General features: G+C 36.5%; 1 protein-coding gene across 4 annotated transcripts in view; it reads left to right on the plus strand.

Moving 5' to 3' along the window:
* NBEA (neurobeachin) overlaps nt 1-24,366 on the plus strand; it is a 516,023-nt gene that overhangs the window by 470,004 nt on the left and 21,653 nt on the right. For 2 of the 4 annotated variants that reach the window (XM_059826675.1, XM_059826666.1), the window contains 4 exons: nt 193-360; nt 20,606-20,668; nt 20,991-21,080; nt 22,591-22,783. In XM_059826675.1, coding sequence (XP_059682658.1) covers nt 193-360; nt 20,606-20,668; nt 20,991-21,080; nt 22,591-22,783 — 514 coding nt within the window. The remainder of the gene's footprint in view (nt 1-192; nt 361-20,605; nt 20,669-20,990; nt 21,081-22,590; nt 22,784-24,366) is intronic. The other 2 variants (XM_059826681.1, XM_059826690.1) reach the window with 1 other exon arrangement.

Consider the following 24,366-nt stretch of genomic DNA (forward strand, 5'->3'; position numbering starts at 1 on the left):
TTTCGTGTTTCTCTCAATATAATTAGTTCTGTTTTTTAATGTTTGAAGGATTTCAAATATATCCAATAAGCCTGAAAAGGAAATGTAATGATACCCATTATATTTCCTCAGTTAATAGGAAAAGGTAGGACATAATTTAAGCATGAAATTGCAAGATGGAATTTACTTCCTAACTCTGAATTTCACTTGCAGGCCCTGGAAAGTGAGTTTGTATCATGTCAACTTCATCAGTGGATTGACCTTATATTTGGCTACAAGCAACGAGGACCAGAAGCAGTGCGTGCACTCAACGTTTTCCACTACCTAACATATGAAGGCTCTGTGAATCTGGACAGTATCACTGACCCTGTCCTCAGGGAGGTAGGTGTTTACTGCCATTTCATTCTAAAGACCGCTGTCATCTCACAAGAAATGGTACTTTTTCCATCTTTTGACTGCTGGTGAAAATTGCTGTGTGTGACTCGATTCAGAACTTAGGCCCTAGGTGACTTCAGAAGCAAGTATTAATAAACTAGCAATAAAACAGATGTCCCAAAATATTTTGTTTGCTTGAAGTTACTAATATATTTAATGATCAGTTATGATATGGGAAATTATAATCTAATGTATATTCTGTAATATATATATTCTGCTACTTTTTATAATTTACTTTTATTAAGTTCACTTAGTGGAACTGAAAAGCTGAAAGAAAAAACTGCATCATAGTCATAGGAAAAAAATCTAACTTTTTCAGTCAGATAATGTTGGTGAGAATATGTATCTGAAAAAGAATATATTTGTTAGAGTGATAGTAGCAATTACTCAGATTACTTTTGTGTTGAGATTACTTTTGTGTTAATCATGTATAAGTATAATCAAACTGTTACCAAAATAGAAAATGTTTGCTATTTGTTGTGCATACAAGTATTTATGTTTGTATATATGTATGCGTGAAATATATATACGTGCACATATATACAAGTGAGTGTTTTATCGGTAAATTTTTAAAAAAATTGTACTAGCTCTCCTGATACATGTTTCCTTCCAGTGACTGTATTTGTTTTTAGTAAGACTATTAATTTGAATGATCATTTTCTAATATCATCCATTCATTGGCTAAAACAATTGATATTTGGTGAAAAGTGTGAAGAAGCAACAGCTGCTAGATGAGTACCGCTGTGATGAAGCTGTACACACAATCTTCCATTCCCCCAGATAGCTGCCATCTGCTGTATGCAAAACAGTAATAATTTATACATTGCCAGGCGATGGGTTTTTGTTTGTTTGTTTTCCAATCTTGGAGACAGAAATCTACAGATTTCAGAAAGAAATAGATTCTAGAAACCATTCGTATTCACCTAAATTTTGTGGTTCGGCACGTTGTTTTTTAGTAGTGTGTTGTTGCATCTTGTTACATTTGGTGCTTTTTGAGGAGCAGAACTAAAAAAAACATTCAGACCCCTAGCTTCCTAGAGCTGGATTTTCACACCACGCACTGCAAAGCTTATATTTTGTAAATAGTATTTGCTCAGTTTTAAGAATGGCCAGAATTGCTTTGATCCCACTGCCTTAAATATTTAATGTTAACATCTACTTAATGGTTTTCTGGATTTAAAACTTTGAGCATGAGAAGAGTCAGTAAGGTACGAAACTGGAGATACGAAGGAGTTTTTTAAAGTATGAAACAGGTATCAAGCACCATGAATACAAGGGATTTGCATGGCTTAAGGTCCTGATTTGCATGGGCATACTCCTATGTCTTGACTTTAAGGGTCTACTCCCACAGGGCAGCTTGGAGGATTGAGGTGTATCTGTCTGTCTGTGCACCTTATTTAACATCTTCTGTCATGATGAGACTCTTCAGCTCTCCTGTGGCTCATCTTACATATATAACTTGTCATCAGAAATTTCAAGAAATACATGGAGATGCTTTTGTTCACTCACTTGTGCATCTAACCCATGCCCTGACAGTCAATAGTATATAAACCTCTTCTTAGGCTATTTACGCAGTGTAAACTTCTAAAAGCACAACTTTATCTTCATTGCCACAAGTTAGATTAGTAAGTAAAATTCATTGTTAGCAACGAGAAGGCAACATGTCTAGAAAAAATGAATCCTCGTAATTTTTGGTATATATAGATACATAAAGTTGTATGCATGCATTTAAAAATAGTATGCTTTCTCCTCTAAGAGCTCAGATATTGGTGATTTTTGGTTTGTCATAAAAAGGTTAAAGAATACTTTTTATTAATTGTTAATCAGAAATTACAATACACGTGTAAATATAGACAGATTTAGAGCCTTATTCTGTTTCCCTGAGCTCTATTTATGAAACTAGCAGACATTCTCGGGCCAGTAATAAAGCATTTGACATCTTGATGATCTAGTAGATCAGGTATTTGGATGTCATGTTTCTGTTACAAGTATATACATTCTATATACATTGTTTTGTTAGCTTTTTTTTTTTTTTACTTTATTGTGGCTTTTACTAGATATTCCAGAAAAATCAATTTAAAGCAAAAAGATCTTTTAAAAGCCTCTGAAGACCTCTTTTAAATACAGAAATGTAAGGATAGGAACCCTAGCACCTTTAAAAATAGTGATAACAATTGTTTAGTATGTTTTACAGTGGCAGGTGGTGGTGTCTAGCATCTTAACTTAGAAACACTGCAATTTAAAATTAATTGAGCTTCGCAGTTATTCAGGAAAATGCATCTCTCTATCCAAATGCTCTTAATGTTTATTTTCTAAATAAACTGGAACATTTTTGTTCTGTCACACAGAAGACAGTGAACGTTCTCAATAAATGGCTGTAAAATAAGCCAATCAATACGACCTTATTGGCAGCAGCCATTATCAGACCAATGGGCTCAAATACGGCAGTAACGTCCTCAAACTGTGGCCGTAACTAATTTCATATTGAGCTGAGTCCCAGCAGAACCGCTCCAGTGAAATAAGGCTTCAAATAAAAAACCCTCCCGTTTAGGTCTGAGCTGACTGAAAGACATCATTTAAAAAGGCAGATCCCCATGACCTGGTCATGCTGTACCTTGGCCCTTTCACTTTCACCCTTTGCTTAAGCACCTCACTTAACTACTGAGGAATACTTTGTTCTTAGCTTTCTGTGAAGAATGGCAAAGGAGTCACTTCAGTAGCCTTCTAGCTGGAGCAAAAATATATTCATGGCAGGATAAATCATCCCTGCCAGTCCTTACATCTTTCTCACATGCATGGGGGAGCCCTCTAAGAACTCTCTACTGTTTTAACACTGGAAAAATAGCCATACGGTGCTTTTGTTCTGTTTGGACCTGTTAGTAGAAGACTCTCTGTCTGGCTTGCTTTCTTCCTTTTCTATTTTGCAAATTCACAATGGGTGAAACCGAAATACTGGGATAGCATTAAGTTTTAGTTTGCTAAAGTCTATGAAATCACATATGTCTGCCCCTGTAATAACTCTTTAGCAACTTAAAATCTGCACTGGGTGAGTAAAATATACTGATTTAATTTAAAAATACTGATTTTGATTTTTCAAACCACTTTCTAATTTTCTGATACCACAAAAAATAATCGATCACTATAATTTATTTCAAGTAGTGATGAGGGCAACATGAAAATCCTGACTTAAATGGTCCACAAAATGTATAAAATTGAATTTTGTTGTTTAGATCTTTTATGATTAGTAATTGGAAATTCTCCAGTTCTATCAGTTCTAATCATCTCTCTTAACCTGAACATTGCAAAATTGTTTTCATATTGCAATAAGGAGGAGAAAAAAATGTGTAACAAAATAAGTATTTTTCAGGACCCAAATTATTCTTTTGTTTGTTTTTATTGCAACCTTTTTTATTCTATTTGTAAATTTTTCATTTTTTAAAGTTAAAGCAGTGAGGTGAAAGCTAAACTTGAAGAACAGCTTAAGGATATTGATTCATTCTTACTTGACAGGTGAAATCATGGTTGCAGCACTAACCACAGCAATTACAGCATTAAAATGTCAAGAAATTAGAGGTCAGAATAGCAGATAATTTTCTTCCTTTTGTCAGATTAAAAATTGACATTCTTTGACAGCACAGGATCTCAGGCTGAGAAAATTATGACAGCTTAACTCATCTTGTACTTGTAAAGCAGTAATTGATAATGAACTTTACCATGACAGTCTTCTCCTGCGGAGAAACATGACAGTACATCCCTGGTACAAAGCCTGTATCTCTTTTTAATATGTAAACAGTAGTTATATTGGACATTAGATGTTATTTGGAATTGTCTTTACTGTTATTTTACATCATAATCAAAATCCTTTCCACGGGACAGATTTGGCTGACTTCAGGGTATTGATGCTGAGAATGCTAATGTATAAAGAACAATATTGGAAATGTAGTTTATTTATTGTGCTTTGATGTTATTGGTTCACTTCTTTAGGAAAAAATAGTTCCTCCACTGGTTTCTCCCAGAATGTCTATAGATTTTAGGAGCCTCATTTTTCCCAAACACCTGGAATTCTGGACACTCAAAAATCAACAGAGTGGTGTTTTTTTCAAATTAGGAACTTGTTTCTATATGACGCGAAGTGTTGTGTCTGAAAGGGAACAGCACAGTTATACTGGTCATTAGAAAATGCAACAGAAGAGCTGAAATTATTTTCAGCACTATCTTGTAGATTAACCACAAAATAATTAAGTGGGCAGTTAGTGCATAACAGATTATGAAAGCACATCTAGTGTGCAGAAAAGTACTATTTCAGGTTTTCTGTTCATGTGTTTAAAATCATAGCCAGATCTCTGCTTACTTTTTTTTAGACTTGCAGCTTGTTTGTGATTAGAAATGTTCTGGAAAATCAAATGAAACATTATATTACACAGCTATTGGTTTGCACTAGACTTTATGCTACCTTTGTGTCATCCTTGTGTTCTATGTGAGTTGCAAATACAGCTTAGCAGTGCAGTACAGTGACTTTCCTGTGACTGCTGTGTCTTCACCAAACGCGTCCCCCCAGTCCAACAGGAATTTCAAGTGCGTAGGAAAGCAAGGCAGTGTGAAGCTACTGGGCTCAGATATTTGTTCTGAGCAGCCACCTGTCAAAATACCTGAGCATACTTGCAACTCACACAGCAAATCGAAAAATGATTAAAATTGCTAGTGTTTGACAGGTAGTTGCTGCGCCTGCAAACTAATCCTAGTAGGACAGTTTTGCTGGCAGCTAACAGAGCATATGGCCTATGCAATATTTATTTCTTTGGTGGTGACTTGATATTTAGCATATTTAAATAATTTGAAAAGTCATAATGATGCGGTAGTCTTGCAGTGCTTTTCAGTTACCGTCATTTCTGGGCTTTATTTTTCCTCTTATATTTTCTCCTGTTATCTCTTTCTTTGATCTGACAGGAATAACAAAGCATCCCTCTGGATCTGCTATAGTGAAATATGCCCACAGGAAGCAGAGTAGATCACATCAGTTTTCACTTCTTTTTTTTTTCTCCTTTCCTTTTTTCCCCCCTCCTTGCTGAAACACTCTTTGCTACTACAGAGGGCTGACATGATAGGGCTGTCAAGACTCAGCAAGATAGATATATCTTTAACAAAGGGACCTGGAATGCTAGCCTTTCCCTGGTGGCTGAACCTGGCAAATTTACGAGGAAAAAATTAACACGCTGTTCTAATAGCACTATATAATGCTTTCAAGGTAACGCCAGCCCTTGCAACCATGTGCTTGTTCTTGCTTTCGCTCAGAGTTATTCTTATTTATTCTGATTTCATTTTTAACTTGTTAGATCTTTTTCTTCTGGGCACCATTTCTTTGATGTGACAAGAATATCAAAACCACCCCTATGGATCTGCTTGATTGAATTGTACCCACAGCACTGGCCACTTACATGTTCAGTTGTGCTTAATTGCCTCCATACAAGGGATGGACTTCGCTTCCTTTCTAGGAGCAGTCCTGCTTAGGCATGAATACGATCAGTGGTGAAATAAGTAGGAAGCTGCAAGTAGTATCAATATCCACTTTTTTCGAAGTTAATTGAAGGAATCTGTATAGCAAGAACAGTTATTCAAGTAAAAACCGTCAACAAAGTAGAAATAACTTTCTTACATGCTAAGGGCTCTGTTCTTCTCTGAGAAATGTGTACCTGCATTCTGTTGATTTTTGTCAAGAAGTCTACATCTCCTTCACTCCCCCCAAATACTATGTTTCCCAGACATACAAAACAGGGAATTTTTCCCAAATTTATACTGGTTTTGGGAACAACACCTTGATTATTTTATAGTATTTTTGGCCTGTGAGTCTTCTGTCTGCATGCATTAAGAGACTGTCAACAGAAAACTAAATGCATTTTTATGTTTCACTCTGGGAGCATCTATAGATAGAATAATTTTTATGTCTTTCCAGTGAGTTTCAGAGCTCAGTATCCTCTTCTGTAAATGGGAAAGGAAGAATTTTTACTTGCTGTCACATTGTTGTGATAGCTCTCTGTGGATCAAAAAGAAAAACAGGGATTTTTTGAGGGTAAGATATTTATTTCTGTAGGTAAAGATTCCTGCAGAAGACACTGAATACAGGAGGAGTCACCTTAAATCAAAATTTTCAATAAGGAATTAGTCTAAATTGCATGAGGTCACTTATCACACAGTAGTTGCCCAATGTATAGGCTTTTATTTTGAAATTAATGTGCGCTCTTTTAGTTGTGTCTCATTCAGGGGAAAGGGCTTTTGGAAGGTGTTTACTGCAGAATAACTGAAACATTTTGACTATGCATCCAATTTTACTATAAAGTAACTTTTTGGGAGCCCCTACCCTAAGTAACACAGGCCATTTATGACAAGGAGTCAGAAATCATAATCCGATCCATAGGATTCCAAATTAAAAACATCCTTCTACCATTGCTTAAAACAATTATCTACAGTGACATTAATGATTGGTCATGATATCTCCAGTTAATGAATGTATTAGAGATGATCAGGTAGTCAGTATTTTAGTGAATCTGTGCTGATCTGAGTGTGTAACAATTCCTAGATAGTGCTGTTATAAGTTTATGGGAATTCAGAATTTTTTCATAGTCAAAAAAATGCACAGTTCCTGGAAGTAAACCAAATTCTGGCATACAGGTGGATTTGGGTCCAAAATGGCATGCTAGAAGGTCTGGGATTTGTTTATTATTCATTGTACTTGTGATTAAAAAGCTCAGCATCCAGACAGAGCTAAGCACTGCCACTCAACGTACATCACCAACCATACACTGAGCATTCAAACTGAAAAACTGCTGATAACTTATTTAGCTGGTGAGACTTCAACCAACCTATTTGACAAACATTTCAGATAATTCATTCATCAAAGGAATACTAGGGTGACTTTTTGAATTACTCATAGCCCAGAAAATGTCACAATCTACTTTGAGTATTATTTGGAATAAATTGTTTGGCCAGTTCTCACCTACGTTAGAAATTTCATATGCATTTTTTTCCGAACATCCTGGAGTCTTACCCAAACTGAGTTTAATGTTTTGTCAATATAAACAGAACATCATTAACTGCAATTGCTCACTTTTACTGCAAAAATATATAAAATATAGGTTTTGTACCTGAAAATTTCTTCTTTATTGTCTGGTTATTTTGTTTTTCACCATATGGATGACAGGTACCAATTATTGATTTTTAAAATTAGCAACAAGCATTTTAACATACACTTAAAGTAATATTTTATGTGAGAGAGACACAGAGAGAGAGAGATGGGGTGAAAATTACTGCAGCTGATTGTAACAGAAATAGCTGGAAGGGGCTTCTTTTTTCCTATTAGCACAGATTTCAGTTATATTATGCTGTCATTACCTCAGCATAAATTAACTATTATTCAAAACATTTCACACACAGCAGTTTATTGGAACAGATATTACTCAGTCTAAGTATCTAGTCATTCACTTAGAAAGATGCAAAGCTGAGCTTTCTAAATGTTTTAAACATATTGATAATGTGCCTCTTTAATGCCATTTTGAAGCATGTGTACAGTATATCTATATTATTGTTTTCAATTTATGTCAAGAACAAAGTGAAGTTTTGAAGAATGCGTTCTGGGAAATAATCCAAACAGAATTATTTCTTTATAAGCTAAACCATGAAAATAACTGAGAACATTTATTTTAAATGTAACCTGTTTCCAAAATGGAAATTCTAATATACACTGAAGCTTCATGAATACTATATGTGACACCTTTCAGTATGGATGTTTTACCTACTTCCCTGTCAGTCCCTTTTCAGCTTTTAGTTTTGAAGGTTTGCCTGTTCTCTGAGATAGTTCTTGTGTCCTGCAGTGGATAAATTGAAGGCTGGCAGACAGTTGGAGTCTCATCATAACTAAAATTTGTAGTAAAGAGAATGTTCTTTGCACATCTCGGAGCACCTTCTTTGGGTGGGAACAAGGCAGAGGATTTGTGATAGAAAGGTGAAGCTGAGAGCAAAGAGATAAGCCAGCATTTACTTTCCATTCAGATAAAAAAGAAAACCACTAAAGTTGTATTATGACATTCTTAATGAATTTGATATCATTAACAAGGAAAGATTTTACTCATGAATTTTGCTGGGTTTTTTTTGACAAAGCAGAAGTAGAACATGAAGTCACACTTTTAGTCTTGTATAGTTTTATATTTATAAAACAAGAAGAAAATACACATAGTAGATACTTTGGTTTACTGACTATGATGTTCTGCATTCCAAGCATTAAAAAATGTCTTCAGTGATCATGTTTTATTTCAATAATAAACCAGAAGGAAAAAAGTCACAGCTAAAATGCATTCTTTAATGATTAAGTACCCTTTTCTCTTTTATTACTGCAAGCTTTCAGAAGGCCTGTTCTGTTGTTTGCTTCCCTGTTTTCCTCATTTTCTTTTGTGTTTTCCTAGAGGGGATGTTCTTAATTGTAAAATAAGTAGAAATAAATATGATGTGTGTGTTCTGTGTAATGGCTTTCTGAAACGTGTAAGTTATCCTTCGGCAGTCAAGATTACTCGTTAGTTTAGATATTAATAACTTTTTTTTCCCATGACAATGATATTCTCTAGACTTGATCTTATAACTTCATTTATTTACTTCTAAATCAAAAGATGTCAGTGTCCCAGTAGTTCAAAAGACTGCCTGCTTATGATCATCTGAATTCTTGTCAACTACTGGCCAAATTGCTGTTGGATATAAACAGTCGCTAACAGACCCTCTGTCTCTCATGTTTTGGTTCAAATTCCTCATGAGCATGGTGTGTTATTCTATATGCTGGTTTACCAGAAAGATTTGAGAGTTCAGAGAAGAGCATCCTAGTGATGAGAGGACAGAGAAGACTGATTTATGAACAACATTTCAGGAGCTTGACAGGAAATAACGGAGTGAAGAGGAACATGTAGCAGAAAGGCAGGAATATGAAGAGTTGCTTATGCCAACTGAGATAGGGATATTACTTTGTCTGATACCAGATTAACTAGCAGTTACAGGATCAAATTCAGACAGGAAAGTTCAGGCTTAATGGCAGAAGCTTCCTAAGGTCTATAGGCTGTAATTTGACTGTACAAATCTCGTAAGAGAAATTGTAGAAGCCTCATTAAATGGGTCATTTTGAACTAGAATGGGCAAACACTGTAAAAATGCATTGTTAGGGAAAATGTACACTATGGGCAGATAGAAAAATTGGGACTTTTACATCTGTATTTTTTATTCTGCTATGTTCTGTTGTGGTGATAGCAGTGAGCATAACATGAACCCATCTACTTTGTCAGTAACTGCATTAGTCTGTGCCTCTAATGATTACATTAACTTCCATCATAAGTCATTGCATCTTTTTTGTTTTAATCCAGGATTATCTTTATAAGTTTTTAAATTTTGACAAATTAATGGTTAACATAGAAATTAATTTTTAAAATTGCTACATTATGGGTGGAAATTTTTCAAGACAGTCAGTTTAGCTCTTTGGAGTTCTTCATTGTTTAAACCGATGTGTCTGAGTGGTTGGTCCTTTTCTGACTTATGCAGACTAAAGTCAACAGGTTGAAAAAATGTGGTCAGTAGATGTCCTGAGCACCTACCATCTATAGATTGCTATCCAGAGTCATAGTTTACTACACTTCCTATAACCAAACCCAGTTGCATGTTTTTTACACCAAGTCACAGAAATTAAATACTGTCCTGAATATTCACATTCCCTTTTTTATTTCTTACATTGCCAATATTGTCAGAATGTTACACAAAATGTATAAATGTGTAGTAGTTTTACAAAACACAATGCAAATGTATGAGCATTTCCTAAGATAGAAAGAGGAGAGTATTGAGGAGGGAAATGTAATTGAAGTGGAAGATGAGTAAGGAAATAACTTGAGACATTTTTCTTAAAAAAAGGATCAATTCAGTTGATGGACAGAAAAATAATGAAAGAGGTGGAGGAATTTAAGAATTTTTGTTCTTTAAAAAATCATTCCCTCCTGAAATAAACCTGTCATGCAGAAACTTTACATACATTTACTGTTGATTTAAAAAAGTTTAACTGTGAATTTTTAAAGCTCACAATTTAGCTTTTAAAATAAAAAGCATAGTTAAAACCAGCTGTAAGCATGCACTGTTAAAGCTCTTAGTCACGAAGAAAAAAAAATTAATTAGAAAAGAGTAGATGAAGTTTCAAAGTTTCAATGAAACCTCCTGCTGATATTACTGTTGCATTTTTATGGATAGGATGCCTATGCTTAAAGGCCTCTGTGCTCCTGCTCCTAAAAATGACAATTAAAAACGTATACAGTGTTTTAAACAAAACCAAAGGCAAGGGGAGCTAATAAATGCTAATAAATACTATTAAACCTGATGCGGTCCCCAACAAATTCTCCCTTCTAACGGCATGGAGTAAAATTTTGCTATGTATAAGAGGCAGTGCACTATTCAGATGACATCAGCCTCTCTGAAAACCATGGGAAGCAGCCCAGTGCTACTTCCTTGGCTCCACTCCCAATTACTCCCCAAAACACTTAACAAGTCTAGAGTACTTATATTTTATTCTCATCCCGGTTAATGTTTCCCTTTGTTCCAGCAGCTGTGTGGGTACCAGCAAAGCTAGGCTCTTTCTGCTTCTGTGACTTTTCCTGGCTAGCAGAAGTCACGAGCCGTTTGGTCACCCAGTGTGAAAGTCGGGGGTCATTCAGAAATGTTCACTCCCCCAGTTTCCTCAAAAATACCACTGATTTTTTCTCTTGATGCATTGGCCAGTTGAGAACTGTGAGTAGAGGTCAGGTTGATGACTTCTGCTTTCCAGACCAGACTGTGGAATAAGGACAGAGATGCTCAGTTTTGCTGTTTTGTCCAGACTAAGGTTGCTCCATGTCACTTTCCCAGGAGGTCTTTGTGAACAGTAGAAGTTTCTTCTTTCTTCTGCCTCAATGGAGAGGAAAAGTAACAAGAGATTTTTCACAAGTACCTTCTCTGTTTTGTAGCATTTCTACTCCTGGACAATATCTGGTGCTTTATTATTGTAAGAATGTAAAGGTATAATAATACCACAGTCTTCATTGCCACAGAATAACTAGCTTCTGCTTTCAGATCAGCATTCTGGTTAGTATAAATGGTGATGGATCAGTGGTGTCTGAGTTTGAATTTTTTTTAAAATTCTTTTTAAATAATAGGAAAATGAAAAGTACGTTCAATTTTTGCCCAGAAAAAAGCCCTGCATGTGCTGTAGTGTTTAACTGAACAGGTCAAGGTGAGCAGCTTCTCTTCATGTCTGAAGAAAAGAAATAAAGATGAGGGGTGAAGGAGGGGAAATGAAAATGTATGGGAAGATGGGCATTTACACAACCCCTGTCTTCTTGAGGGAGGGAGAAAGAGGCCAAGGCACAGTGGGAGCATGAGAAGCCAGGTGAACAACAAAGAGGGGAAAAGGACAGAAAGAACATTTGGAGCTCTTGACGCAGAGGAGGAGGAAGGGAAGGGGTTAGGAAGGCAGTCCTTGGGAGCCTTATAGAAGCAGTGAAGGAATTACCATAGGAACAGAGAGCTCTTGGTATGGTTGTTAATGCAGAGAAATGATATTTGCAGCCTTCCCAGAGCTTTATGGGATTTTTTTTAGTCTTGACCTTTGGGACTTCTTTTTTCATTAGTGAATTCATTGAGATATTGTATAATATAATCTAGTTAGGCATTTCTAAACAAAAAACCTTTATTTTAAGTACTTTTGTCTTGTAAAATTTAGCAGGTTTCTAAATGCAGTTGATGCTGTTTTGAAAAATACTACTGGCAATTTTTAGCCTAGCACAACTAGAACTTCAGGCTTTCCGGCTGTTACTCACTGCTTTTCACATGTGGAAACAATCGCAGCATCCCAGACAGCAGCAGTGTTTTTTTAACATGCCTGTAAATTTTAAGTGACTGCCAACTAAGGGATGCTAATGACAGTTTTCATATAACTTTTTTATTCCTTCACTTCCTTTTTTGTAGACTTTGAAAATCCATAGTGGTTCCAGTCAGAAGAGAAGCTACATTTAAAAATTTAGAGGTTTTTTTATTTCTTACTGAAGGAAATGTAACAGATTTATTTCTGCTTTAGAAAAGCCTTGAAATAACTTTTCATTATTGGAGATAATGTGCTTGGAATCCTGGGAGCCTTTTCAGAAAAGCGTGTTTGTGTCATAAGTTTGCTCTGTTTCAAAAAACAAAAAAAATTCATCCCAAAGATCTAAATACATAAATAAAAATTTCAGCATCCTGGCTTGTATTTAATATGCAAAAGAGAAAAATAAATTAGTTAAAGGATGACATAAGGGAGAGGAAAGAAAACGCTTGGCTTAAAAGCAAAAACTCCTGTGTAGGACTGTCAAGAAGTGAGAGGCATGACAAACCTAAGACTGTAATGGTAGATTTAAAAAAAAAAAAAAGGAAGAAAACTGAAAGATGCAGGCAAAGATAGCTTCAAGAGGAGTTTTGGTAATAACAAGAATAGAAGATGATGCTCTGAGCAAGATCTTGCTCAGAGCTAAGAGTGAGGACTCACTCCTGTCTCTTAGTAACAGGATTTATACAACAGGAGTCACACTGAGGCAACAGAACTGGTTTGGTTTGGTTCGGTTTGCAAATACTAGCTAGGACACATCTGCAGTTCTGCATGTTGTGATGCTTTGATTACCATCACATAAAGGACTAATACAAAGGAGTAGTATCAACAGGGAAATTCTATGTTGCAGGTGTACATTTTAGTAATTTGCATTGCAGAATCAAGATGTCAAAGAGAAGCTTCTTCCATAGACCTAAACACCAGATGGGAAAGATCATCTAGATTGGCCTCTCACCCAACAAATCACATAGAGCTTTTGTCCGTGTAGCCTTTTGAATGTAAACACAAGTGTTGGTGCCTGAATAACGAAAAGAGGATATGGAAGTGTTTCCTTGTATAGGTAGAGTTTAGGTGATGAGAAATTTCAGTCAGTCACCTTAAATATTTATCATCCAAAAACAACACCAAAAATTCTTGTTTTAAAAGAAATGAGGGAATGTCTACAGAAAAGGTAAGATTGCTTGTCAGATCAAGAGGAATCCTGGTTTCTGAGGTTACATAACAATAGAAATACTATTTCAGGGCAATTATCAGTCATGTAAAAATAAAAAATCCTGATTTCCCAGGTTTCAAAACCTTAACTATTTATGGCATGAAGTTACATATTTAATGAATTATTGAGGCATGCTATTACATCTCTCAAAAAAGCAACTTAGCAGTAAAATCTTTTCTAATGTGTTGTACTCCGTAACTTAATGATCAAAGAAAGCAACATTTTCTATTATAAACTTAATACAGATTTGGGAGAATGATGACAGAGCAATGATTTCATTTGGCATGACATCAATGAACAGACAAGAGTTTCAGTAAATGTTACCAATATGTATGAGATAGATAGGAGCTATTATAAACATGAACATAAGAAATACAAAAGTTCAACTGAAGAAAATAATGGCATGAAATGAGAATAATAAAATGTTCTTTATATGAGGGGTGACCTCTTTTCTCTCTACAGCTTTCTGAAGAGGGGAAGTGGAGACGAAAGTGCTAATCTCTTCTCCCTGGTATCCAGTGATAGGACATGTGGGAATGGTTCAAAGCTGTGCCAGGGGAGGTTTAGACTGGACATAAGGAAGCATTTCTTTACTGAGAAGGTGGTCAAACACTGGAACAGGCTTCCTAGAGAGATGGCCGATGCCCCATGCCTGTCAGTGTTTAAGAGGCATTTGGACAATGCCCTTAACAACATGCTTTAACTTTTGGTCAGCCCTGAATTGGTCAGGCAGTTGGACTAGGTGATCATTGTAGGTCCCTTCCGACTGAAATATTCTATTCTATTCTATTCTATTCTATTCTATTCTATTCTATTCTATTCTATTCTATTCTATTCTATTCTATTCTGTTCCGTTCCGTTCCGTTCCATTCCATTCCATTCCATTCCATTCCATTCCATATGAAAGAAAAAATAAAATCATTTGAATGTAATTGTAAACAAAACCATAAATAAATGTATGACTTCCTTTAGTTCCAGCCAGTTTTGCACAGCATCAACTCTACAAGCAAAGGGATGCTCCCTGTCTGCCTTGTATTCAGGCAAACAGCAGAGAAGAAAAGGCAGCAAAATTGCCATGGGCTGGGAGCAAAACCCGCAGTTTTAAAAACTATCATCTCAATTATAAAAAGAAAGTGATGAACTGACCAGCGTGGCCTGAGGAGCCCCTGTAACAACATATACCTTGTCAGAGGAATTGGGACTTAAAGCTGTTTGCTTTAGAGCATAATAGAGTTTTCTGTAGTTTTTAGTGTAATTTAATGAGAGAATTTCATTATATCAGTGGTAAACTCCTTTGTTCCAGGCAGAGTTGGAAGGATACAAGAAAGAGAAAAACTATAGAAAATCTTTTTTTTTCCTTCTGGTATAGTTAGGAAGGGAGGGGAGCATTACAGTCCTTGACATCAGCCTTTTTCAGTGTAGGGAAGTTTTCCATGATTTTCAGGGGAATGGGCTGCTAGAGAGGAAAAGGAAGTATTTGTGCTCAGGCACACGAGAACCTCGCACATGAAAGTATGCCTGAAAGAGTAAGGGACACTCTCAGCTAAACCTGCCCTGGCTGTAGGATATCCATCTGTATGGTATTTTTGCTTTATCTTCTTTGTTTCTGTTTATGAGATGTATTGAATTTATTTTCCATTTGCAGTGTATTAACCAAATGTTTGTGTAAGCTGGCAGAGTGTTGAAAATATTTTTGTGTCATGAGAGGCATATTGGACTACCAGGGGCAAGAATGGGAGAACCATAAAGGTGAAAGAGGGAAGAACTAGGTGTCACAATTAGTAGTTTAATGAGGTAAATGTGAAAGCTAAAAGGCAGCGCTCCCTGAGACAAACAAGGTCACTGATGTGACTCATGCCTGTAAAGAGCATGGGAGATCTTACCTTTCACATTCTCATTCCTTTCGTAGTACTATTTCCTTTCACAGGGGAATGAGGAAGAAGTTCAGGGGTGGACTGACTCTGGGAGGAGGCTGAAGGTCAGCTCTGAGCTATTGGTCTTCTGCTGGGGAGCCATTTAATTGTGCATTGGATCCAATGAGATACCTCCCGTGAGGGGAAGGAGCTTAAGGTTGCCCCCTTTCCATTGTTAAATTAATAAAGTAGTGACCTGCAGAGAAAATCCATTTCCATGCCCATCTTTCAGTCCCTTGAGTATCCTGATTAAATAACTGACTGTATCGAAGCCTCCAGACTAGTTGAGTCATTGCTTGTCTTTAAACTACAACACTTCTTTCCCCCAAACATACAATAATAAAACGGAAATCAATACTCTTAACCTAACTTATCAAAAGTCCTGAAGATATTGGTGCTGTTTAACAGCTGCAGATGCAAATAAAAAAGCAGTATCTCACACCACTTGTACAAAACAATAACATTTTCAAGCTGCTTATGCTACCCACCAAAGGGCTGTCAATCATGTTTGCTCTGAAAAAGATGGTGCTTGGGGGCTGCTGACTGTGCTGGCTGCATGGGCAGGAGAGCACATAAAGGATTCCTCTGTTCACTTGGATGCAAAAATGAAATAAACTTTCAAGAAAGGCAGAGATGGATGACTGTTGCTGTGGTGCATATTTCTCAAATGCCTACGGATTTTGGCTCTTCATTGGGCTTAGTCCCTGTGCACAGGGGAAAATGGATTGTAGAAAAACCTGAATGTGGTACACAAGAGGAACAAAACACACCAGGATTATGGGAATTAGTAATAAAAAGACTGAGTATGTAGAAAAAACTAATAAAAACATAAAGAAACTCAGATAATACATATTTTAGAAAGTTTAACTGATTATGGTAGTATCAGTGAAGATTAATAAAACAAGGCCACTTCACATAACAGTGCATTACTATCTGCAATGCCATCTGGTTTTAGGAATTTCTTTCTTCCCTCCATGATTCAAAGTAAAAGTGCTCACACTTTTATATGTCTTGTGTTATGTAGTCACAGGTATCTCTCTCAGCAAAGGGGAGTTTGCAAATGAGGTGAACCATTAATAACATCCTTGGTGATTTTACCTGCATTTCTAAAGAACTTTTTTAGAAAAAAAGTATGTTAAAAATAAACTGCTTCATGGCTTACCCTTTTTGCAAACATATGACAAAGATTAAACAAAATCTTCACTTTTGTGGTGTTTCAGATTAGTCAGTTCTAGCATTTTCATTTAGATTAGGACTGTGCTTCTGAAATGAATCTGCAGATAGTCCCTATTTGCCATGCTTTCATTCACACAACAGAGTAGTTTTGAACTGTGTGAAATAGCTTCTAAGCTACAGAAGCAGTGTGTTTCAGGGGTGAAGCTAGCAGAGCTCAGCTGATGGAGGTCTGCAGCCCATGCTGGAACTAGCCTGGTGGGAAAACCCTGCACTGGGCATGGTTTCAGCATGGAATCCTCAAGACCAAGTCTTTTGCTCTGCAGCTCTGCTCCTGTAGGGTTACACTGCTTGCTGTTGGAGACATTGCCTTTGACGACTAAAAACATTCTTATACCTAAAGAGGCAGATTGCTTGAGTTCTTTAATGGCAGATTTGTGTTTCTTTCCACCTGAATTAAGAAAAAAAACCCCAAATACTTTGGTAGGCTGCATAATGAGCAAAGCAGATGTGTTAAACCCTTCATTCCACAAGAAGCTGACACTAAGGACTGATCCTCCAGGTTGGAGAGGAGCATCCCAGTGTCCTTGTGAATATACAGTCTGCCTTTAAGCATAAAAATTGGAACCCAATAACTTATTTCCTTTGAGCAAAATATATTTAGGATATCACTTGTAACTAAGATTAGTATCATTCATAAGGTTGTATGATTTTATGTATTGATTTCTTGGCAAAAAATATATGTAAACATATAATACAAATCTCTATATATTATTGTTAGGTGGCCATTATTAAGTGCTATGAAGTTGTGTTTTTCTTGATTGCATAAATTAGGGTGTGTGAGATCAACTCATTTTAAACTTTGAATTGCCAGCAAGTTTGCAGATATTTTTTTCTTTCCTTGTTCTGACCTATGATTATCAAATAATAGGCTAAGACCTATTTTGTCTTTCTGCAATATATGAACATATCCTAACAGGCACTTCTTGAGGTGTCTGGAGTACAAATCTCATTTTACGTGTATTAAAACCAGTAGGGAATCTCAAATCAGCTCACTAAATAGCTTTTCTGCAACACCTTATTAAGAAAGTGAAAACTAATATAATTGCCATTTTGCTGTTCCAAAAGCGTTAAATCTGGCAGCCGCTGAATTCCAAACTTCTATTGTTTCTACACGAAGGACATATGAAGGTGAAATGAAAATAAACTTTATTTTATTAAAATTTGTATTAAATTGACTAGAATGTGTGTTTCAGGGAGTGTTGCAGCACTTTGCACACAATACTCAAGATCTGATGGGAGAAAAGGAATTGATTATTTAGATGAAATGTTTAAGACCATTAAATAAATCTAAAGTTTGATGATTTACAGTTCAAGAAAAACTGTGGTGTACATTTACCAGTTTTCAGATTAATTTCAGATACAGACAGAGTTCTCTTGTAAACAAATCAATGTATTACATTATTATTCACAGATCTGTGCTGTACCTGCTTTTCATTTTGTGTCAAGTGATCTGATAGGAAGCAGCATTAGGAATACCCTTGGGCCAGTCACTTTATCTCGGTATGCTTATGTTTATCTTCTGTGTAAGTTTTGACAAGGTTTTTCTGTCCTTTTTAAGTGTGTGAGCTCTAGAGAGGAATACCAGTTATAGCTGTGCACAGCTGTGGTGTTGTGCAGACTATAGTCTCAGTGCAGTAGTTGAATGTTACGGGTATTTTTAAAGAAACATTGCTCAGTTTCTTTAAAGCTTCCAAGAGTTGTCAGTTTTACAAATGGTATTTTTGAAAGAAAAGGATAACATTACTGTCCACAGAGTTGGGGAGAGGTGGTTGTCTTTGTAAGTGCAAGCCAGCAAAAATATTCGATACTCCCTTAATGTCAAGGTCTTGATTCTGCATTAGTTCTGGTTATGGAAGGAGTTGGCATTAACTTAAATGTTTGAAAGTTATGGGCACGTAAAGCATGTAAGTGAGTACTTACCAGGACATCTTCAGCCGTAAAATAACAGTTGCTTTTGATAGTTGTGTTTAAAGTGTCCATTCCTCATCATCTGAAAAATTCATGCTGGTTTATTATCATATTCTATTTCTCTTTCTCTTCCCTTGTTACCATCATAAATCTAGCTGAACTTGGGATGCAAAGCCAGCAAAGTTTATGTGTGCAGAATTTCTAGCCAAACAATCAGAATTTGCCAAGAGTGGACAACATGAAAGTAAATGTGTAAATTAGAATTGGGCTGCACCGAAAAAGAATTTAATGATTCATTTCAGTGTGCCTGCGAGAGAACAGAAGTATCATTTAAGGGATCACTATAAAGGGTGGGAGAGGAAGAGCTGGGTTTTGTTCAGTATTGCTGCCAAATACAATTCACACTCTTATTTCAACACAGAATTCTTTCAAAAATTAAAATTAAATTAACCTTGATAATTATTTGGAAAAAAGAAAAATGGAAATTACTTTTCTCAAAATACTATTGACAGATCTGCATGGAAGCATATATCATGGAGTGCCTGATATTGTTGATATTAGTCTTTGTCATATTGAAAATGAAATTCACAAACAAGTATAATTTCCTTCCCTTCTCCCCGCCAACCAAATCAGTTATAGAGTACTGAAAGTAATAGAAAATACTACCTTTGATTTGACTTGATGTGAATTTTATATTCCTGTATAAAACGTGTCTGCATGAGTGAAGGTATCTACACAGCGTGTAAAGAGATACTGTTTAGATGCTACATATGGGTAGCTGCTGTATTGACGTGTACACACATACATGCATACGCCCACACAACTGCATTGGTTTTGTATAAAATTACACTATGATTTTAAAATAATTCACCATCAAATGATGTTAATAAAACCCGAGATGCCCACCAGTTCCCAAGAAACACTCTGTACCTTGGAAAGTAAAGTCCGCTCTGAATTAGTCAACAAGTAAGAAATCACCTGTACCTGGATAATTACAGCATCAAATGTGCTAGGGCTGCAATCCATTGAAAGTCCTTCAGCCGCTTGACTGGACTTTGCATTAAGTTTCTTTTTCAGCAAATGTTTGTTTGTGGTATTCCATTATATACCTGTCAATCTAGGGCATCGAGAGTGATAGACATTAGTGACCTGTTAGGAAATCTCTCTCTAACATCTGTTCTTGCATCTATGCTGTGAAGCGGAGGAAAACACAGATTGGCTTGTAGGAATTACAAAATATGTACATTAAAAGGATTCTTCAGTATCATGAAGTATTTATTGTGCTTCTTACCATTTCATGTCTGAAAGAAATAATTTCATTTACCAAGGTAATAATGTTTTTGGTGTTTTTTCATGTTTCTTGTGTGGTAGTAAATGAAAAATTCATAAAGCTCGCAAGAAAAATATTAAGGGTCAGTAGTGCAGGGTACAGTATATATATAGGTACATAATGCACAGTGCGTTTCAAAATCTGCCAGTTTAGTTTTCTATGAATGCTTTATTCTCGATTTTACAAGGTCAAATAAAATAGTACCTGTCTATTTGAAAAATAAGGAGTGTTCTTTAACAGTATTGCTTTTACAAGCAGCAATCTTTTGCCAAAGTTTTTAAGAATATATCTTGAATATATTTTTGTTTGAATGAACTGTTTGAGTAGTGGAAGCATCTCAGTAAATGGGCTGTATTCTACTCCCTATTGAATTACTCCATATTTATTCTGAAAGTAGATTTAAGTCTTGAAGAATGTATTGAAATTGCTAAGTTTTCATTTCAAATGTGTGAAGCCTGAAAAGCCCATGAAAAAATGCAATAAAATTAAGCATGAAATAAATACCCAGTGAATGTATGCAACTTAGAAAGATTTTTACATTAGTCTGAATGTGCCTGGCAAGATTTGTTTGTGGCATTTTTTTGGTTTAACCTACTAATGTTGTTGTTGAAATAGTAATTATTTTGGTTTTATTATATTTTATACATGAATTTTGTTTCTCAGTTTGCTTTTCTTTCCCCCCATTTAAGATTCCAGAGGCTTATTTTATTAGAGATCCTCATACTTTCCTCCTTACAAAGGACTTTATTAAGGTATATATGTTCTTTTTAGTGCAAAAAAAAGTGCTCTCAAGACCTGAACTGCATGTCCTCACAGGTTAACATTTTCACATATAATGCCAGTTACTGGAAATGAGAATGGTTAGTTGGTTAACTGAAGCATGCTTGAAAGAAGCAAAGCTTGTCTACAAAATACTAACACTTGGATGAATCTGCAGCCTGGGAGGAGAGCACCGGGTGAATTTTCTGGACTTTTTTCATGGCTGACTTGGGATATGCCTGCATTGTCACACAGTGTGTTGACCTCTCTCCTTGACGCATATTGCTCATGACAGTCCCTCTCCCTTGCCCGCAGGCCATGGAGGCGCAGATACAGAACTTTGGACAGACGCCATCACAGTTGCTCATTGAGCCCCATCCACCTCGGAGCTCTGCCATGCACCTGGTGAGACATAACTGCTGGCTGGGAATGCATTCCCTTTGAACCAGAGGATCCTTTGTAGGTCATAAAGTACCCATTTAAGCAACACTTTTAATGCCCTCCGTTGCCCATGCAACTGTACTTTCTCCTGGCAGAAACGTCTTGCAGTGCTCTAGCAGAGCAAGGTCGAGATTTGAATAGCTTTAGCTTCCTCTAGTCCCGGCTTTTCCTGTCTAATATTGTATAAAAAGGCCCTATCTTCATAAATACACATTTGATAAATACATATTTACATTCTTATTTCTGCAAGTAGTGGGAATGACTGCAGGCTTTTCTTAGAGTGAGCGTTTTGTTTTGTTTTAAAGGATGCATTGTTAGGGGCTGATTTGTGAACAATGTCTGCTTGACAAAAATGAAGTACTGGAGTTCAAATTGTACTGGAATCCTCCTGCCTGTTCCCCCGCGAGAACACAATGTGTATTTTGAATTTCAATTTGAACTCCAAAATTCATTCCCAACACATTCTTCTCTGTGCCTCTTGAAAAGAATTATATGAAATAGCCAGACCGAACGAGACAGACCTCTGTGACCCTCAGTGCCTTTGATTAAATGCTTAGAGCTAGATATTTTCTTTGAAGTTTTGTAAATCAACAGTAATACGTGCAGTAGTTTCAATCATTTTATCTATCTACAAGGAAATCACTCTATCTAGTTGTACACTGCGAACGTGGGAATTGATCTGGAGGAGTTAGCTGTGTTATTTTAAGTAATGTGTAGATGTCAAACATACATAATATTTATTTTATATTTTAAGATATGGATAGTGTATTTTCAATAATAATTTAAAGTGATAAGTAGAAAGGATTATTTGAACTTCCAGAAATAATTCTATTTGTTATAACAGTGGTTGAAAAAAAAAAACACATTAAAACCAGTACTTAATAACAGTATTATTGCCCATGTACAAAAAACTGTGTTACTTGTAGAATCATCAAAGAGGTTTATAATTACTTACAGACTCCTTAATAAGTATATGCTTGATATAGAATTAAATTGTCTATGTTTGGAAATGCTGTATTTCATATAAAGAATACATTAAGAAAAATTAAATATCTGTGAGTTTTTGAGTCCCTCTTAGAATTTCTTTTTTCAACCATTGTCGTTTATAGCATTTATATTTATGATGCATTAATTGAGTATCTCTTTTATTTGACTCGTATCTCCATTGTATGAATATTGACTACTGTATAATTTTGCATTTTACTGTATATTAATTAATGCTAACTGTCATTTTGCGCCCTGTAACAATAACCCTTACCATACCTATTCTCTACTTGTCCTCGTGTAATGATCCGATAATAGCTTCTGATTTTGCTCTCCTCCATCACTAGTGTAGACGCGCAGGTAGTGTTGTTTCCCCTGTACGTGCACATGCTTGCCTGCTCTTTTTTAACCTCGTTTTCCCTCAGACCTCCTCACTAATTGTGTTATCCCTTCTGTTTTCTTCTGCTCTCTTCTCCTTTCTACTCAACAGTGTTTCCTTCCACAGAGCCCCCTCATGTTTAAAGATCAGATGCAGCAGGATGTCATCATGGTGCTGAAGTTCCCGTCAAATTCCCCCGTCACACATGTGGCAGCCAACACGCTGCCCCACCTGACCATTCCTGCCGTGGTGACCGTCACCTGCAGCAGGCTGTTTGCAGTCAATCGGTGGCACAACACAGTAGGTAGGTTCTTACGGGCACGTTTCATTCAAATTTGAAGACCTTAACAGTGCAGCTTTAATTTCAAGTGCAATTTAGCTAGATGTGGGTTAATCTCACTCCCCTGCCAGTGCACAAAAATTTACTTTTTTCTGGTTTGTGTCAAATAATCAAAGCTTGTGTTTTCTTTGGTGTCATTCCTAGAAACACTCTCCCTAACAGCAGCACATCACCATGGCAGCCAATCGATTTGTGGTTACATCAGGATCAGCCTTTGATATAATGCTTTTCAGGAGAGTGCTGCTGTTCTTGACACAGCCAATATTAATATGTCCCAGGTTTCAGGAATACATACTGGCATGCTAGAGAGCGTACATCACTGTCTGCCCCTTGAGAGGGATTTCAGGTCTGTCCAGGAGCTTGTCATAAGCCTTCCCCTGGGTCACTGTTAAATAATGCGAGACCCTAAGCAAGCCTAAGTGGGTGGTCACTGAACTATTCTGTAGAGAAGTTTCCTTACTCCCTCCCAAAAGCCCATTCAACAAGGTCATCTCAAATTTCTCTTCCAGCCTCTCTGCTCACCTTTCCATATTGCTGCTCGAACTGTCCTGTCTCCTCACCTGGACATGTAGATTCTGAGGTTGTCCGAGGGATTGCTAAATAGGTGGTGGGGTCATGAGCTACTGCCCTGCTTGGGAATGAACAGGTTTCATTTTCAAAGGTAGCTTCCTGCTGTGATAACTCTTATGTTGCAGCATCTGGAATCTTTTGAAGGTTTCTTACCACCTGGGAAAAACAAGGTGTTTGAGACTGTGACTCAGTAGCTGACTCAGGAACTTTGTAGCGACTAGGCAAAAAGAAAAATCCCCCCCTCTTTGCAGCACAGGAGAACCTCCTGGACAAAATAGGTCCTTCTGCAGAGGGATTTGCGAGATTTAGCTTAGATGTCTACCTCCAACAGACTTAAGTGTAAACATCTCCTCAATAAATAATCCAAGTCAGGTGAAATAGATCCCACCTCTTATGCACAAAGCTGTCCAAAGACCTGTGTTACAAACAATAATTAGAGGAATGAATGGGAATTCCCTTATAGGCATGCATTAGAGGAACTATCAGAGCTATATTAAAATTTCACATGTATTCAGAATGTTCCTGTTCTCTGTTTGCAAACAAACAGGATAGGTTCATCTACAGAAAGGTACACACAGAGCACTTTAGTATTGTGGGATGTATGTAGAGCTTTATCTTAAAGAATTTATAGACATTGAAAGGCATTTACATAGCCATCTCACAGTAGAATCAAATGAACCTAAGCTAATACTAGAAAGGATCTGTCCCAAAGTGGTTTGATTTTGAAAGAAGAAAAAGGAGGGAAGGAGATCTTCTCAGAGCAGGACCAGCTGTAGACTGTTTCCTTTTACCTCCTCCAGTAGTCTATTGTCGTAGCAGAAAATAACAATTATTACTGAATACAAAGGTCATTAGTAGAGAGTTCCCAATCTGTAATATGAGGCAGAAACTTGAAACTAGTAAAAGCTGTGCTCATGGGAATTCTTGTTCAGCATAGTGAGGAAACTATGCACTTTTCTAACATGGATTAGGATTTA

Source organism: Gavia stellata, chromosome 1 (genome assembly GCF_030936135.1).
Source record: "Gavia stellata isolate bGavSte3 chromosome 1, bGavSte3.hap2, whole genome shotgun sequence".
NCBI lineage: Eukaryota > Metazoa > Chordata > Aves > Gaviiformes > Gaviidae > Gavia > Gavia stellata.